The sequence below is a fragment of the Hevea brasiliensis genome, chromosome 13, assembly GCF_030052815.1.
Source record: "Hevea brasiliensis isolate MT/VB/25A 57/8 chromosome 13, ASM3005281v1, whole genome shotgun sequence".
Classification (NCBI taxonomy): domain Eukaryota; kingdom Viridiplantae; phylum Streptophyta; class Magnoliopsida; order Malpighiales; family Euphorbiaceae; genus Hevea; species Hevea brasiliensis.
In genome coordinates, this window is record NC_079505.1 from 81,880,185 (window position 1) to 81,897,405 (window position 17,221).

At 34.5% G+C, this 17,221-nt stretch overlaps 4 protein-coding genes across 4 annotated transcripts; 3 read left to right on the plus strand and 1 right to left on the minus strand.

Annotated features, from left to right (window-relative positions):
- Positions 1-439: 439 nt before the first annotated feature.
- On the plus strand, positions 440-6,831 carry LOC110648920 (putative DNA glycosylase At3g47830). Its single transcript, XM_021803297.2, has 4 exons — positions 440-894; positions 1,278-1,478; positions 3,401-3,457; positions 3,557-6,831. Exons 1-4 carry the CDS (start codon positions 511-513, stop codon positions 3,812-3,814), a joined length of 900 nt encoding a protein of 299 aa, XP_021658989.2. The 5' UTR covers positions 440-510; the 3' UTR covers positions 3,815-6,831.
- Positions 5,149-5,784, plus strand: LOC110648923 (zinc finger protein 8-like). Its single transcript, XM_021803300.2, has one exon. It carries the CDS (start codon positions 5,149-5,151, stop codon positions 5,782-5,784), a length of 636 nt encoding a protein of 211 aa, XP_021658992.2.
- Positions 6,832-7,347: 516 nt separating the features above from the next.
- LOC110648919 (peroxidase 41-like) lies at positions 7,348-8,911 on the minus strand. Its single transcript, XM_021803296.2, has one exon. The coding sequence runs from the start codon at positions 8,609-8,611 to the stop codon at positions 7,616-7,618; it is 996 nt and encodes a 331-aa protein (XP_021658988.2). The 5' UTR covers positions 8,612-8,911; the 3' UTR covers positions 7,348-7,615.
- A 630-nt stretch (positions 8,912-9,541) lies between these two features.
- Positions 9,542-15,204, plus strand: LOC110648917 (alpha-mannosidase I MNS5). Its single transcript, XM_021803295.2, has 15 exons — positions 9,542-9,760; positions 10,270-10,312; positions 10,417-10,482; positions 10,562-10,623; positions 10,796-10,895; positions 11,082-11,264; positions 11,870-11,918; positions 12,004-12,183; positions 12,411-12,531; positions 13,068-13,149; positions 13,240-13,325; positions 13,470-13,570; positions 14,097-14,238; positions 14,344-14,494; positions 14,736-15,204. Exons 1-15 carry the CDS (start codon positions 9,624-9,626, stop codon positions 14,961-14,963), a joined length of 1,731 nt encoding a protein of 576 aa, XP_021658987.2. The 5' UTR covers positions 9,542-9,623; the 3' UTR covers positions 14,964-15,204.
- Positions 15,205-17,221: the final 2,017 nt, after the last annotated feature.

Genomic DNA, 17,221 nt, shown 5'->3' on the forward strand with positions numbered 1-17,221 from the left:
GTGTAGAATGGAATTAGAGTTATTATTGAACTGGGTTGTTCAGATTGCAGATATATATTTAATTTCAAAAATAATATATATATATATCTGAAAATAAATAAGCAGACCATCTAATAAAATATATATATATTTTTTATAAATATATTAAATTATTATTAATTAATTAAAATAAAATAATAATAAATAATAAATATATATGGGTTTTCACAGATGTAAACACTCATGGGTGGCCAAGGCAACAATTTCCAATCTAACATTCCGTGTCAAAATAAGTATCTTTGCAGGGAAAGCTCTTTGATGAGGGAAAATGGAGGGAAATAGCAGTTTGCCTTCGTGAGTTTTTCTGGGTATAGCGACAAATGACTAGTATTGTTTAAAAATATCTTCTCCTAAAAATTTTTATATATTTTATTTATATTAATATTTTTTAAATATTAATTTAAAATAATATTTTACAATTATCCTATAAAATATAGTGTTCACCGAGGGACCAGCTGAAGAAGATACAAAATGCAGAAAAGCCGCAAAAGAACGCAACAGTTCCAACTTAAATCAGGCGAATCTGAAACAAAATCAGCCAAAATCAGCATTTCCACAAAACAAGAGCCATACCCAACTCACCTTCGACCCACTCCCGAAGAATGCCTAGCTATCCGAGACTCTCTTTTGGCTTGTCACGGCTTTCCTCAAGAGTTCGCCAAGTATCGAGAGCAGAGACGGAATTTATCCTCCTCTGGAATCGACAGTGATGCCCACAATGGCGTGAAATCAGAGCCTGGGGAGGAAAGCGTTTTGGATGGTTTGGTAAAAACCCTGCTTTCCCAGAATACTACCGAGGTTAATTCTCAAAGGGCTTTTGCTAATCTGAAATCTGCTTTTCCTACATGGGAAGATGTAAGTTTTCTTTTTTTTTTTTTTTTGGGTTTTGGAAGTGTTGTTGGTTTTCAATAAGTTGTTGTTCCTGGATTTGAACTGTGATTGCGGAGTACAATGCCATAGAACTCGAATTTTGATGGTTTTCATTTTCGCCTGAATCATAAGTTATATTTGATTATGTTCTGGGCCTTCTGGCCTAACAAGAAAATAAAAAGGTGAACAATTTACATGCCTCTTATTGTTTTTGGACCTTCACTTTCATGGGTGGTGTTCTTAATGGCATGCGAGGGTCTCTTGATGGGCGTTTAAATCTATGGATATTTTGGTTATTTTTCGGTGATATTGAACTTTTTTTTTGTGAACTCGTAGGGATGATGGTTTGTCCTTTTCATTGTTTTAAGGTACTTGCTGCTGAATCGAAATGCATAGAGAATGCCATAAGATGTGGAGGTTTAGCTCCAACAAAAGCTTCTTGCATTAAGAACATATTGAGTTCCTTGCTTGAGAAAAATGGCAAACTATGCTTGGAGTACCTTCGAGATTTGTCAGTTGAAGAAATTAAAGCTGAGCTGTCTCATTTCAAGGGAATTGGGCCCAAAACGGTAACTTCTTTATCCAGGATTAGCTCATGCTAGCTGGTAGATAAAATTGCTGATCTTTTGATGATTAGAAAAGATAGTGTTGCTTAATATTGTGCTATTTTGATAGGGTGTATGAAGTTGTTCTCTTTAGCCGAACTTACTTTTCTTTATTTAGCAAGTTCACTTCTGTTACTGTCTTTTTGTGATGGTTTCATTGGGTCAGCAAGGCATATGCATTATGCATGTCCTATGAAAATTATCTGCAAGAAAAAAAATTAACCTCTGTATCAAGTCACACTTACTTTTGTGCAGTTGGAATGATTTAAACTGATCATATAATTTTGCACAAATGCGAACTGTCATATTACAGCAAACACTGCTCCAAAATGGCTGGACTATTAGTGCTTACTGAATGGTTACCCTTGTTAATTTTCTTATAAAGTGATCCAATACCACTTCTTATTTTCTTTGGTTCTGCTTCCAATCTTAGATTTGGACAGTGAGGACCACAGTGTACATGGAGAAATGAGTATGTATGGTTTCTGCATGGCTTTCTGTAAATCTCATGACAAATAAAATAAGATATTTCTGAAAATTCATTATTGTCCTAGAATAATTTTTGTTTTGTATAACAAATATATAGAGAGATACTTTGGAGTTGCTTTGAGATATTGTTGTCTTAGAATTTATTTTATCCAGCTAAGTATCTCCCTGGTTGCTTACCATTTACTAATAATAGGAGATGTTTCAACACTCTGAGATGAATACTTGATGAACTATAGCACTTCATTTCTTTTTTATATGAAGGTTGTCTTGCTTTCTTTATGAGTGCCCAAAGCGCATAAAAGAAAAAATTTCTGTTGTAGATAATTGCAAAGCTGCAAGTTGTTTACAAACTTGCAATGCTCAATTTGGCTAATGTCACTCCACAGAATCTCCTTTCCAAAACCATATTTTCTCATGGAATGTAAACTTAAACAATTTATATTGCCTTCTTTTTAAAGCATGCTTTTCAATTTTCATTGGGTTGTGGGTTTTCCTAATAGAACTTTATCAGTTTTCAGAAATATTTCATCTGTACCTTGGGAATCAATTTCTTCTTGGTTTTCTGTCTGAAACACACACACAATCTGTTTTTAATTTCATACACTTGTACATGTATGTTTAGATGGTTGGTGAGAAGTCACTTATAAGCTAATAATGCACACCTACATTTCTATCAGTCTATTTATGTATATACATCTGTAATTACTATATTGGTAGATTGTGTCCAGATGAAAAATATTATGCTAAATTCTATTTATGTTCAGAATTTGTGGATTTATATAAAAAGAATATTATGATAGTTTGGCACTCATGCTGATGAGAGCCACAAATTGAAAGTTTATGAGAGACATAAGAAGGTCAAGCAAGCTTAGGAAAGGGCTGCGCAAACTGCCACAAATTGGGAAGTCGGTTAGATTGCTACAGTAGTCAGAAATTTTTCTTATGCAATAACTTAGTCTAAATAAAACAATATTATGTATTCCTAGTCTAAATAGGAATGTAAAATAATTGTAATCTAAGTAGGAATATAGTTAGCAATTCCTTTTTCTTTTTCTAATTAGGAAGAATAAGACATTCCTTGTACTATTTAAGAAGTGGACCTATGAATAGAATAATGAAAATTATTTTTTATCAATACGCTTGAGTCCTTACAACTCAGAGATCTAGTGTTCTCTCTAACTAGCCTAACTTATTTCATTATAGGTTGAAAAAATAACAAAGTGAAAAAGCGAAAGCTCTCAATCCATTATTCAATCCACAAGTCCGGACTCATAACTTGATCTCAAACTCGGGACACATCACATGCTTTTATGTTAATTATTGAAAGATAATCTTTAGATTGTGTATTGCTGTCCAATTTGCATAGGAAATTAATGATTTTGAAAAATAATTTACAGGTGTCTTGTGTTTTGCTGTTCCAACTTCAACTAGACGATTTCCCTGTGGACACACATGTGAGTATTACGTTGTTCATATATGTGCAAAGTTTTCATGCCATGATAAATTTCAGATAAGTTCATACCTATTCACATGGAATAAAACATATGCCATAGGTGTTTGAAATTGCAAAGGCCATTGGCTGGGTACCTGGAGTGGCAGACAGGAATAAGGCATACCTTCATCTCAACCAACGGATTCCCAATGAGCTTAAATTTGATCTGAATTGTCTTCTATTCACACATGGTAAGCTTTGCCGTAAATGCACCAAGAAAGGAGGCAACCAGCAAAGAAAGGAATCCCGTGATAACTCCTGTCCGCTACTAAACTATAGCATAAACTTTAGCGTTAAGACAACTGGGGAAATAAATTAATGATATTCTATTTATCAGCCTTAAGTGGCCCTGGTCTTAGTTCAGTTTTTGGCTCAAAAGTTTCTGTTAACTGGTCATCCGTAAGATTTGGATCAGCGGACCAAATTGGGGGTTTGCTTGCAAAAAAGAGATCAGATTGAGGACTACTTAAACGTACAATTTTAGGTGGAGGTGGAGGTGATTTATAGGAACAATGCAGAATCCTGCCGTTTATTTTCATAGGTTATATACTTATATGTACATTTGATTCGTGCGGTTCAATATTTATGTTTATATTTTTTTTCCCGAAAGAAAGAAAGCAATCTGGGGTGAATTTTTAAGAGAGGAAAAAAAAAATAGGGGGAGCAATCAGTAATTAAAAGCATTTATTGGTAGAAGTAGTTATGGGATAACAACATAATCCCATAGATTCAACTTTCATCGTTTCCCAAAGGCTTTAAAGTGTGTTGTGCAACTATCAAGCACAATAACTTTTGTTAATACATAAAATAATGGTAGTTGAAGACTTGAAATAGCTGTAATTATATGCATATGGGTAATAAAATATGGTTTTTGTGTTGTGTGGAGATATGCCCAGATCTTTTTTAAGAAAAATACTCTAGTGTGCAGTTCCACTAGCATGAGACTCTGTAAGAATTGTTGTAGAAGGGCTTAATGAAGTACCAGCTGTTAAGATAATGTGAAATTAAGGAGAAAAAATTATTGTCTGCTGGTCTGTGTCTAGTGGAAATTAGTTTGGAAGTTAGTGCTGCATAGCTAACAATACCTCCACAACTTTTTGACTTTTTGAGTTAATTTTTTATTTTTTTAATCATTGTTATCCTTTGAATTAATGTTTATGTTCTTCAAAATGCTCAAGTGGTACCACAGCTGTATGTCAAGGTGCTAAACTCCTTATAGACTGTTTCTTTGTTACTATTATTTTGGTGCACCTATTCTGGATTGTTAAAAAAAGATCTTGCATCTCTTTAATGGGTAAGGTTGATCAGTGTCAGCTGTGGTATATGCCAAATATCTTTATCTGAGAAGCATGATGGCTCGTTCATCTTTTCTTCGAAAAAAATAATAATAATCCTTTTGAGGACTCCTTTGGCTACTTCAAGTTTGTTCAGGTTTGAAAGTTGTCCTGTTCTGCTCTAATATACATCATTCGACCCAATTCAGAATGCTATAAATAAAAATAGACTGAAATTTATAGGAATATGAGATATTCTGAGAATTCATTTTGGGGGAACTTAGGGAGATATTTCTTGTAAATCCACTTTCTTGCTTTTCGGCCTCCTTTTGCTTTTAAGGCCATTAGGCCGTTTACGCTATTGTGTCTGAGAATTCACATGGAGGTGAAACTAACGAGATTATTTGGTTTTGAGGTGATTTCTGACACCGTGGGTGAGAAAAGGCTCAAGGGTTTTGAAGATGGGGATCGCAGTGTAGAGTCATTTGGTGAAGAAAACGGAATTGGAAAGTCCTTGGATAAAGCTTCATATGAAATGGACAAAACTGCAAAAGAGAAAATTTCAAGGCATGAACTGGAGCATAAGAAGTATGAATGTCAGTTTTGCCCGAAGGAATTTAGGAACCCACAAGCATTTGGGGGCCACCAGAATGCCCGCAAGAAGGAGAGGCTAAAAAGGAGAAGAATGCAGCTTCAAGAAAAGAGCAATTCCTGTAACTTTTACCTTGATCCTTCCCAAGCTCAAAACAATCCTGTTTACCGTAATTCTCTTCCATGGTTTGATGCTTCCTCTTCTTATGTGCCGGACTTCATGCTTAATGGGGAGTCTTTTATTAGCTTCAACCTCTCACATCAGAGTCAAAGCCTTTGCTATCATACATCCTATGTGTCCAATCTATTGCATGTCCTTCAAATCTGCAAACAGGACACCTCTAACAGATCATTGTTGTCTGGCCTTCTCCTTCATATATTTCCAAGGACTGCCATTAGGGCTCCCAAAAACACTGATACCTGATCAGTATTTTCTCTAGAAATGAGTATAATTGAGTCAGAAGAATGTAAATGAGACTTTTTTTTCCCGTTGTCAAATTTGGTACTGCATCTGATCATATTTATTTTCAGAAGAGACAGAATCGAGATTTATTCGACTCCTGTGGGAAGTTTTGAGGAAGAATTTTCTTTTTATATGCTTTTTATTAGTAGGATAGGATACTTCTAACTCCTGTTATGTTGCTTCCCAGTGGTCTGGAACTCTGGATTCTGGAAAGCATATATTCATTTGTCGAGAGTGTTAGTATGAAGTCCTTGATTTTTTTTTTTTGGGAGATCGAGCAAGCTTTTTGCCATCCCCATTTTATCAGTTTACTTATCCTCACTTTAATTTACTTCTCACTGGGAGACGTTAGTCGTTGGACCATGCTTTTGTTGAATGTCCGGTGGTACTGGTTAGGGATTGTTGGCTAGGATAGATTCCGTCAATTCTAAATGAGTCTGCCAATGTTGAGTCTAATTTGCCCCGGGTCCTTGCTTGCATGGTTCTGTGGTCAATTTGGAAACACAGAAATGATGTATTATGGAATAGTTATCAGGTGTCAGTTCCCCAAGTGTTGAATGTTGCTTCATCATTCTTGCATAATTGGTTATCTGCCTGGTCTCTCGTGAGGATGCTATACTACTTAGTGTTCGGTTGGCAGAAAGCAGATGGGGGCTATGAGAGGCCTCCAACTGGTTTTGTCAAGTGCAATGCGGATGCTTCCTTATTGTCTAATGGGAGCCGGTTGGGTTGTGCGTAATGAAGAGGGAGCTGTGGTACATGCATGTCAGCACAGGTATGATGGTTCGAGGATCCGTAGGTGGCAGAGGCAATGACACTAAGGGCAGCTTTACATTGGGTAGGGGACCGTCTGTTGGTTTTTGAGCTTGACTCACTGCTGCTTGTTTAAGCCTTGAGAGCAAAGGTGAGGGATGCTTCATATTTCGGAGCCCTATTGGATGAATGTAAAGATTTGTCGAGAAACTTTACACATTTTTTTAAGCAGACTATTGCAAATATTGTCGCTCATTTACTTGTTTCATTGATAGGTTCTACATGCTTGCTTGATATCGTGTTTGGAGGGTCAAAACTGTTTTTTGAAAAAAAAAACTATTTTAAATGTTATTGAAAAAAATAATTTAAAAAAAATTTATTTTATTATTTTAATATTTTTATGATTAAAATTTATCAAATTTAATTTTAAATTAATTTTTAATACTTTCTAATTGAAATATTTAAAAAAATAATTTTTTCAGTAATAATTTCAATAATAATACTAATATATTCTCACTCTTGTAGGTCTAATTTCCCTAAATCATGAGCCATTTATATTTGCCATTTACAGTCAAATTGAACACATCACATTCACATATTTATGTTTGCCATTTATAGTCAAATTGAACACATCATATTCACATGTACATTAGTAAATATTAGTAATAACCAATTTGTTATTGGGCGAAAAGGAGACGCATCGTGGATCCTAATTTATCCTTACAAGCCATGTGAGTTTTTTTTTTTTTTTATTAATATTATATATGAAATATGTCATGGAACCATTTCCTACAAAATTCTAAATAATTAATGTAAATTTGCTAATTTTAATTAATATAAATAACATAAAATTCCTTCTTAAATTGAAAATGACAAAACGGCACACAAATTCCTAATTTCCCATAATCATAATCCTTGGGGCTGCAACAAGAACTCAAAGATCAATCAAACTACAAGAGAAAAAGGATAGAAATTAATAGAAATCCCATTTTCATTTCTCATGCTTCACATCAAAAAAGGGGAATATATATATATAAGTCTAAGCCTTAATCGAATTGAACTGATCGCACCTGTTCCTGACCTCCCCCTGACTCCCAGTCTTGATATCAAGAAGGCTAAGCTTCTCCATTGCATGAGAAAAGTCCGAGAAGAATGCCGATTGGTCCTGTGCGTAAATCTCTACAAAGGGCTTAGTCCTGGGGTCCTTAAATAGCAAACTATCGGTTATTAACAGCCCTAGCCCTCTAGGTAAGTTCTGGTAATACATGTTATCGAACTTGCCAGGTGTAAGCACATCGTTGAAGGCGGACATGGTTGAATCTTTGGTGTAATTAGCGCAGAAAGTCTTCAATGCAGCGGCATACTTTGGGTTGAAATCAGGGTCTGTTGGGGTGGTCTTGCTGAAATGGTAAAGCCTGTCAGCGAACTCCTTGCAGTGCGAGAATCCGATGGTGTGACCACCCATCAATGCAACAAATTCCCTGGCGGTGAATCCTCTCAACTTAAACAAATCCAGCATCTGATCCATGGTCATGTTGGTTCTAGGGAGACTTTCTTCTGCATGAGAGGCCTTAGAGATTAGCCCGTCCTTCCGCCCTAGATGAACAGTATAGAATGGTCCTCCAACCATGATGACGAGGTCGCGGGTGACCTGAGCGAGGATGTCAGCGCAGGAAACGATTTTAGGGCATGAGAGTTCGAGGGCTGTCTTGGCTCTGACTACCACGTCGAAGGCGTCCCCAGGAAGGGCATGGTTGATATCACCATCTCGCTCAGCCTTATTGAAAGCGTTAGATGAAATGAGAACGGATGCGTCACAGCCGTCAACCATGCAATCATGGAAGAAGAGACGTAAAGTGGCGGCAGCAGTGGTGGGGCTGCTGATTTGCTTGTTGGTGACGGTGTCGCGAATGATATTTTGGAAATTAGGACAGGAGGTCTTGTAGTAGTCGACAGAAAGCTCGGACTCGGAGAGAGTAAAGGAGGGAAAGAGGAGGAGGAGGAGAAGAAAAGGAAAAGGGAAAGCCATGCCCATGAATATGGGAATTCAATAAGAAAGAAAAAGTAGAGGGGAAGGTGTGGTGTAGGGAGGAAGGTATTGTTCCTTCCTTTGTCAAGATCTCCGATCGGCGGAAGAGGAAATTGAAAATGATAAAGAGATTAGGAAGAGTGATGTGGATGAGAGAAGTTTAAGGTTAATTGATGCTATTTTTGCATGGATTTTGTTTTGTAATTGGAGCCAAAGAAATCTCTCTTCTATTCTTAATGCTTCGTGACTATGTGCCATTAATCAACACAGCCATGTGAAGGATAATTTAATAAAATTAAGACGCAACAAGAACCATTAAAAAGGATTTAGTCGAATAATAAATTAATTTATGTGTTATTTTAAAATTAATTTGATTAAAAAGAAAAAAATATGTGTTTTTATTTTTATAAAAATATATTTATAATTATAATATAAAGAGTTTTCTTGTGTAAATTTAATGGCATTTAATTATATCAAAGTTAATAAAATTATTCATGTTTATACATAAATTAATTTTTATACAAATTAATTACTCCCTTTATCTCATTATAATAGATAATTTAAAAAAAATTAATTTAATTTATTTATTATTTTAAGAAATTAAGAAAATATTAATTATTTTTTAAAATTTTATTCTTATTTATTATTATTTTCAATGTATTTATCATAATTTTTATTATTTGATATGCTTTTCCATGTGTAGTATATTTTATCTTATTCTTTGCTCTCATATTAATACTATATTATTATTTTATCTTATCTTAATGAGATTATAAATTTGAGTCCAATAATTTGTACGAAGGGAAATCGAAACCAAACAGGTCATATCGTCGGTGCCATTTCAGCAAAATTTGATTGGTTAGTACTTTCTTCTCTGAACTGTGATTGGTCAGTTCCACGAGTCCCCAACGAGCCAAGTTACCAGCGGAACCTTCTTTTCTTTCTACTGCTCTCTTCGAATCCTCAGCTGGGCTCTATTTTTTTTTCTCTCGAATCATTCAAACTGTAAAAAGAAACCATGCTTGCTCGGAAATCTGCGACATGGATTTTGTTGCTGCTTGTGATCTTTTCCATCTTCTTTGACTCATCAGTGGCCCAACTTGATTCTTGCTGGGCTGCTAAGAAGAGAAAAATGCGGGAGAAAGTCAGAAAAATGTAAGCGCCTTTACCCTGTTTATAATCTATTCAATTTTGGGCAGAATTTTTCGATTTTGTGGTGTTTGGAGTAATGGGTGGCTCAATTTGTTGTTTGTTTCAATTTTGAGCGAAAATTTTGGATTGAATAGCTAGCTTTTGTGGATTTATTTATTTTACTTTCTAGTAATGATTTTTATTTACGAAGCCGGAGTTTGTTTGATATCTCAGATAGTGCAGGAAAGAAAGAAAGAAAAGTACTTTTTATTATTATTTTGCGAAATTGAGCTAGGTGCAACTATTTTACTTGGTTGAATTTGTTGAAGTGTTCTCTTAATTGATTAGTGGCCAAAGGATTGCATTGATGCAATTACACTGCTATTGGAACTTTTAAACTAATTTGTAATCAATCTGGGCTCCATATTTTTTTGTTAATACCAATGGAAAATTGAAGGAAAAAGATAAAGTAAAGAGCTTTCTTTAGGATAGCCAAAGTGTTTCTTGGCTGATTCCTTTGTTACTCACTGCAGGTTCTACCATGCGTATGAAAACTACATAACACATGCATTTCCGGTCAGTTCACGTTCTTCATTGACTCTGTCTCTTTGTCTTCTCTTGTAGATTAGCATTTCTTTTTTAGAATTTTGTGGTCTTGAATGTATTCTATTAAATTGCAGCATGATGAGCTAAAGCCTCTCACCAAGTCTTTCACTGACTCACTTAGTGAACTTGGAAATCTGAAGGTATTTTGTTGTATGTTATATAGGCATATGTAATATATGTTTATAAAGGGAAATTGACAATCTGCGATCTTGTTTACAGCTTGAACACTTGCCACAAGACTATAATGGATCTGCACTTACGCTCATTGAATCATTGTCTAGGTAAATTACTTTGAGTGAGAACTTCTCGACCAAGCTGAAAATATAAATCTATAATATATATCTTTGTGTATCAGTTTCTTTTGATTTTTCAGTTCTGTTTCATTCTTAAAAGTATTCAAGGGTTTTGAATAATTATTCTGATAAAAGTTTTTCCCCATGTCTTCTTTCACAGCCTTGTTATTTTAGGCAATTACACAGAATTTGGAAGGGCAGTTCTTTGGCTTTCTGAAAATCTAAAATTTGATGTTGATGCAAGGGTAAACCTATTTGAGGTACTAATCATTAATCTTCCTGGAAAACTTGGATTCTGTTGATTGCATTCATTCAAAGTTGTATTTATTTGTGTTTGATTCGGTAGCTCTACTTTTTTCAATTTTCAGCCAAGTGATGTTTATCGTGAATAAATTGTCTTCTGACATCACTAACAGTGCCCTTTTTACGCTCATGTTATTGTGTAGTGCAATATAAGAGTTCTTGGAGGACTTATTTCTGCTCATCTTCTTGCAACTGACTCTACAAATAGATTGCTTCAAGGATCTTACAAGAATCAGTTGCTTTGGCTGGCTGAAGATTTAGGGCAACGCTTCCTACCTGCATTTGATACACCCAGTGGATTGCCATATGCGTGGATTAACTTAAAGGTACTGACAGAAACATGATTAATTTTAGTGATTATCCCAATACTCAAATAAATTTTAAATTTACAATTAGTTCTAGATTTATTTTTTTCACAAAGAAAAGATTATGCAAACTTACACATCTTTCTGTAAATTTACAACTAGAAGTCACTATATCTGTAACAAGAAGAAAAGAAGTTGTACCTTTACAGAATTCAAGTCATCATGCCCTCAAAAAATAAAATATATGTGTATGGTAAAGTGATATTAATGCTATATATTGGTTAGTAGGTTTCACAACTTATATTCTTCAAGACTAAAATATCATATTTTTGCAAATGGGTAACTTTGCCAGGGGTCAGTAGCAGAATATTTGGACTGGTTATTTTAGTTAAACAACTAAGATTCCAAGAAGGTGGAAAGAATTCGACTAGTCCAAATGTTGCCTGTACACAAAGAATTACTGAATTCCTTATACATATTGATCTTAAGGCATAATCGGGAATAGTTTGAATGTTAATGTCAATCAACATTTACCTTTCTAGTTTTAGGAAGCATGAATCTATTGTGCTTGTTTTGTTTGTTAGAGGGATATATGACTCTGCAGCACTGCAAAATTCTGTGGACAGTATGGAGTCATGGAGAATGAGACAACTGAAACAAGCACCTCAGGGTGTGGTGAGAATCTTACCATTACAGTTCAAGATGATGCCATCACAAAATGTGCTTTCCTGAAATTGGTTAACTTTGCATCTGAATTCAGGTTCTCTGATCCTTGAAATGGGAGCATTATCGCAATTAACTGGTGATCCTAGATATGAGTCTGCAGCTTTACGTGCTCTTCGGAAGTTATGGAGTATGCGCAGTTCATTAAACTTGTTAGGAACAACGTTGGATGTTGCAACTGGTGAATGGATTGAGCATTCATCTGGAATTGGAGCTGGTATGTGTTTCTGGGTTTTTATATCATTTAGGTGCTATGTTCTGTATCATGGAGTTTGTTAAGTTTCTCATATATAAAATATTTAATTATTTATTTTAAATAGGAATAAATTATTTGTTATATGTGAAATGCATGGTTGCTTCAAATTGTGTTGTGTGGGTTTTCAACTTTGTCTTTGTGATGCAATCTTGGGGTTTATGATTCTTGATTCTGTGGTTTTGTTTCAGGGGTTGATTCATTCTATGAGTATCTTTACAAGGCTCACATTCTTTTCGGAAAGGAGGATTTCTGGAGAATGTTTCATTCTGCTTATCTTGCTGTGCAGAAATATTTCAGACATGGCCCATGGTACTGATTTGAGAATATTTGTAACACTGGATTAGGGTTTGGGTTCTCTCAAATACTTTTGGATCTATTTGGCATTATTATTGGAGTTGCTGTTAAAAAAAGCACCTTAAAATTTTATTTGGTTTAAAGTTAAATTTGACGTGTTTTAGTCATAAGAATTCCAATACAACTAAATAACTTTTTTCACTAGCATATAAAATGGTGTTTTTCCAAAAAAGCACTTTTTTGGCCTCCCAACCTTAACCATAAATGGGGTCTTTGTACATCTTGATTCTCTCTCTCTGTTTTGTTTTCATTTTTTTGTCCATTTTCTCTATCCTTTTTTTTTTTTTTTTTTGAGAGAGAGACAACGGACAGACAGATAGAAGGGGAAAGGGGGGAGATTGTTGGGGGGTGGGGGGTAAGGGAAGTTGGGATTTGGCTTTACTTCTCACCTATTCTGAGTTTCATGTCATTGGCCGGAAAAAACAATGATAGAATATTTTGAAGGACATTGGAAGTGGATGAGTTATTTAAAGAATATTACTCTAACTTAGGTACCATGAAGCTGACATGAGGACTGGAAAAGCAACTTATTGGCAACTGACAAGCCTTCAAGCCTTTTGGCCTGGTCTACAGGCAAGTAACTGAAGTTGTTTTCATGGTGGTAAATGATAATTTGTTTCTTTCCAAAGAGAGTATGATCTTAATATTTGGTGTTGGAATTAGGTTCTTGTTGGGGATATTGCAGCTGCCAATTCATCGCATCGGGAATTTTTTTATTTGTGGAAGAAGTTTGGGGTGCTACCTGAAAGGTAACGTGCACTCATAGTTTTATGATATTGAGTCTTGAGACTGTTATCACCGATAGCATTTTCATCATACCACTGCAGCTTGCAGATATACTTTCAGTTTGGTCTTATTTAATGGAGAAATTAACATATGAAAACCTTTTTCAGGTATTTGCTGGATCATCTAACAGTACATCCTACAGAGAAGTATTATCCATTGCGCCCTGAATTGGCAGAGTCCACATTCTACTTATATCAAGCAACAAAAGGTCTGGTTATCATCTTGGTCAGTTTTTTAGTTTAAAGGTTTTTCCCTTAAAAATTGTTTAGTTTGGTAGTTTTAGCCATATCCTAGATGCACAATTTGCCAACCCAAAGAAGAGGAGGATTTGGTGGGAGAGTGGAATTCTTTTTCCCATCACCTCTTTTCAGGGTGATGTACATTAATTATTTTTTAAGTGAGTAACTTCAGTATTAGTTTATGCCTTAACAAAATAGATAAATTTGCTGAAATAAAATTATGTTTATTTGCTAATTTATAAAACCCTCAATTTGATTGCCTTCGATTGAGCATGAATGGAGATTAAGAAAGGCATGCACCTCTGAGCTTCTGCAGGCATGCATCTTGGCATGTTTAAGTAAAGCACTACCATTACAGGCATGCATCTAGGCATCTTAAGTAAAGCACTACCATTTTACCAATTAGATCATGGTCACTGCTATGAAGCTGAACTGAAATAAAAATCTTGACTTTACCTATTCTGAACTTGTGAACATTGTTTTTGCATGTTCTAGATCCATGGTATATACACGTGGGTGAATCAATTGTTAATTCCCTTAATTTATACGCCAAAGTGGAAGGAGGTTTTGCCAGCATTAGAGACGTGACAACTATGCAAAGGGAAGATCATCAGCATAGTTTCTTTCTTGCTGAAACGTAAGAGTTTTCTTCCTTTTATGCAAAAATTCAACCTTCTTTTCAAGTACACTATCTTTGAGATCTGAATTTATATCTTATGTATAGCCTTCCACTCTTTTGTAGGTGCAAGTACTTGTATCTTCTTTTTGATGATTCATTTTTGGTCAATCGAAATTATATATTCACAACTGAGGGCCATCCTTTACCCGTGCTAAGTGCTTGGCATGATAGGCTTCCAGAGACGTACATCCCTTCGAACTGGACTTACATCAAGGTCTTCCTTATTCCTTTCGCCATGTACAATGTTTCATTGTTGAGGGAATTTATCCTCCTCAATCCGAATTACAGTTCCTGATTCCATCAAGAACTTCTACATTTCATAAATTATTAATTCAAACTGTACTATTTGATTTGAATTTTCTTTCAGAATTGCAATTATGTAGTACTGTGCAACCCATTTGCTCCTGAATTAAAGATGGAGACCCATTTTTAAATTAAAATATTTACTTGTGCAGAATGAAAAGCAAGTAAAACAAGCAAGTGCAATGTCTCAGCAAGTCTGTCCAGCGATGAGTTCAAGTTCAGGAGATGATGACCAAGGGGTTGAGAGTGCTTGCCATGTGCCTGATGCTCGTAGTGACCACAGGTGTTTCAGTGACGAGGAATGTGGGGTTGACGCGATCAGCTGCAGAAGAAGATCATGCAGCATTGCTGGCTACTGTGGACTATGGCTGTTCATATGACACTGATATAAACAGGCATTATTTCATGACAAACAGCAAAATTCATCTTAAAAAGGAAAAGGAAAAAAGAATCCCGTGGAGTGTGCAATGAAAGTCATTTCTGTCAGGAATGTGATCTAACGCCAGTTCAGTTAGATTAAATAGAAGGAAGAAATAAGTAGAGTACATAAATTCTTGACGATAATGCAGTAATATCATTTGTAAGCGTTTCAATGGAATTGGGTTATTATTTTTCCTGCTATTCTTTAGGTGTATGGTAGACTTTGCAATGAGATTGATGGGGCACTAGTGGCACAGTTGGAGAGTCAAAAGATATTAATTTGTACCACCAAAGAGTATTAATGATTTTTTTTTCTAATTATTATAATTATTATTCTAAGCACAACAATTTTAACCCTCATGAATTATTATTATCGTTATTACATCTATTATGATAATTTCTACATTTATCACCATAATTATTAATATAATGATTTATTACCTGAAATGAATAAGAAGGAAGCGATTAAACGTTAGTACGAGCAAATCAATATGAAGAAAAATTGAATTGTTGATAAGTTGATGTGATGGTGGATGAATGATCAAAACCTACATGATTCAGGCTTCCTAATTTCTTACTCAACTATATGTAGCTGCGTAACCCAAGTCAAGATGACTTGAAAGATCATGTCTATTCAATTTCTAGTTTTAGTTGTGCCTCACTAAAAATTAAATTCATACATAAAAGGGTAATAGTGCATAAATTTTAGTATTGTCACTCATTATTTTATTTTATGCTTTGTTAATTTTAAATAATTATGAATTAAACATTTTTAATTAAGAATTATTAAGTATAATTATCAAATTTAATTTGATTTAATAGCTAAATGCATATGACTCATTTGATATATTCATATTCAAGTTTTTATTTTTTTTATTTTATAATTTTATTTAAAATTATTGGAAAACAAAAAATATATTTTTTTTTATTAAAACTTAATTTGGTAGTATTGAATAGGAGATGAGTTTGGTCAAAAGTTTAGGCCCCAGTTGATGGACAACACACGAGTGGCTACAATTACAAACCATCCATGACCTTCAATTCCACGTGGGTGGACCACAAGTGGCCGATGCTCCTCCTTTTCTAACCACACACGTGACGTGAAGCAAAATTATCTTGCGGTCTCAACTTAGATTTTTATCTTTTTCTAACTACGCATGCGACATGAAGGACTAATTAGACGTGATATTAAATTTATGAGTATATTTTCTTTTATAAAATCTGTTAAAAAAGATTTTTCTTTAGATGTTTTGGGCTCTCTAATTTTTAACACCTTCGTTTGTTCTCTTCAATTTTTCTTTATTTTTCTTGAGATTCAAATAAAGGGTTAGAGAATATTATGTACATGATGAAACAAAATTACAATATATAAATTCACATGTAAAATAAAAATGCTTAATAAATCAATTCTAGATAAACTTTTCTTCTTTGTCCAATGCATAACCTCGACCACAAGTTGCAACAGCATCATTTTCGCGGCTTTGGTTGGATGAGTAAACTTCAAGGGTACGAACATAATCAATCATTGTACGATACAACACTGCAACTTATTCTGTGTTTGAATGCTGAGTGACAAAGTTTTAAGTCCGAGAACGTTCCTGGAAAGTAGTTTGCCAAGGTAAAATGTTGTTATTGTTTCTTGATTTGACGTAGAAAAGTCGACGTATCAGACGCCATTGAGATCTTTCCGATTTCCACTATTACAAGCTCTTTTCTTTCCATGGCCGATACTCCTTTTATTTTCAACGCGAAAAACACTATCTTCCATATTGCCAAATTTGTCCTCTTAAGATTTTCATCATTATTGTTTATGGACATCACTGTGCTACATTTATATTCATATGACAATGGATAATTTTGGAATTTGGAGGGGTTTTGTACTTGTTCTCTTGATAATGTTGGGCTTTGAGAGGGAAGAAGATTAAGGAATACTTGGAATAAAGACAAAGGAAGATTCCTGGAAGTGAGGATGGTTGATAGGTATTTGATTTGGGCAATTTTTTTTTTCAACTTGTAGATATGTTGATAAGAGTGAAGATTGCTTTTGAAATGTATGGCATCCTTTGGTTGTTGTTATTCAATTTGCTGGGTAAAGTATCTCATGAAAAAGTTATTTCTCATCATTTTTAAAGGTTAAGAGAAAATATCATTATTTTTATATTTAATTAATTTAATAATTATTTTTAATGAATATTTCTACTTTAAATCATTGTATTAG

Coding starts and splice junctions, on each gene's coding strand:
- LOC110648923 (XM_021803300.2), top strand. CDS start 5,149: ATGGAGGTGAAACTAACGAGATTATTTGGTTTTGAGGTGATTTCTGAC.
- LOC110648920 (XM_021803297.2), top strand. CDS start 511: ATGCAGAAAAGCCGCAAAAGAACGCAACAGTTCCAACTTAAATCAGGC. Junction 895..1,277: donor CTTTTCCTACATGGGAAGAT/GTAAGTTTTCTT, acceptor CATTGTTTTAAG/GTACTTGCTGCTGAATCGAA. Junction 3,458..3,556: donor ATTTCCCTGTGGACACACAT/GTGAGTATTACG, acceptor CATATGCCATAG/GTGTTTGAAATTGCAAAGGC.
- LOC110648919 (XM_021803296.2), bottom strand. CDS start 8,611: ATGGGCATGGCTTTCCCTTTTCCTTTTCTTCTCCTCCTCCTCCTCTTT.
- LOC110648917 (XM_021803295.2), top strand. CDS start 9,624: ATGCTTGCTCGGAAATCTGCGACATGGATTTTGTTGCTGCTTGTGATC. Junction 10,483..10,561: donor GTGAACTTGGAAATCTGAAG/GTATTTTGTTGT, acceptor TCTTGTTTACAG/CTTGAACACTTGCCACAAGA. Junction 10,896..11,081: donor CAAGGGTAAACCTATTTGAG/GTACTAATCATT, acceptor GTTATTGTGTAG/TGCAATATAAGAGTTCTTGG.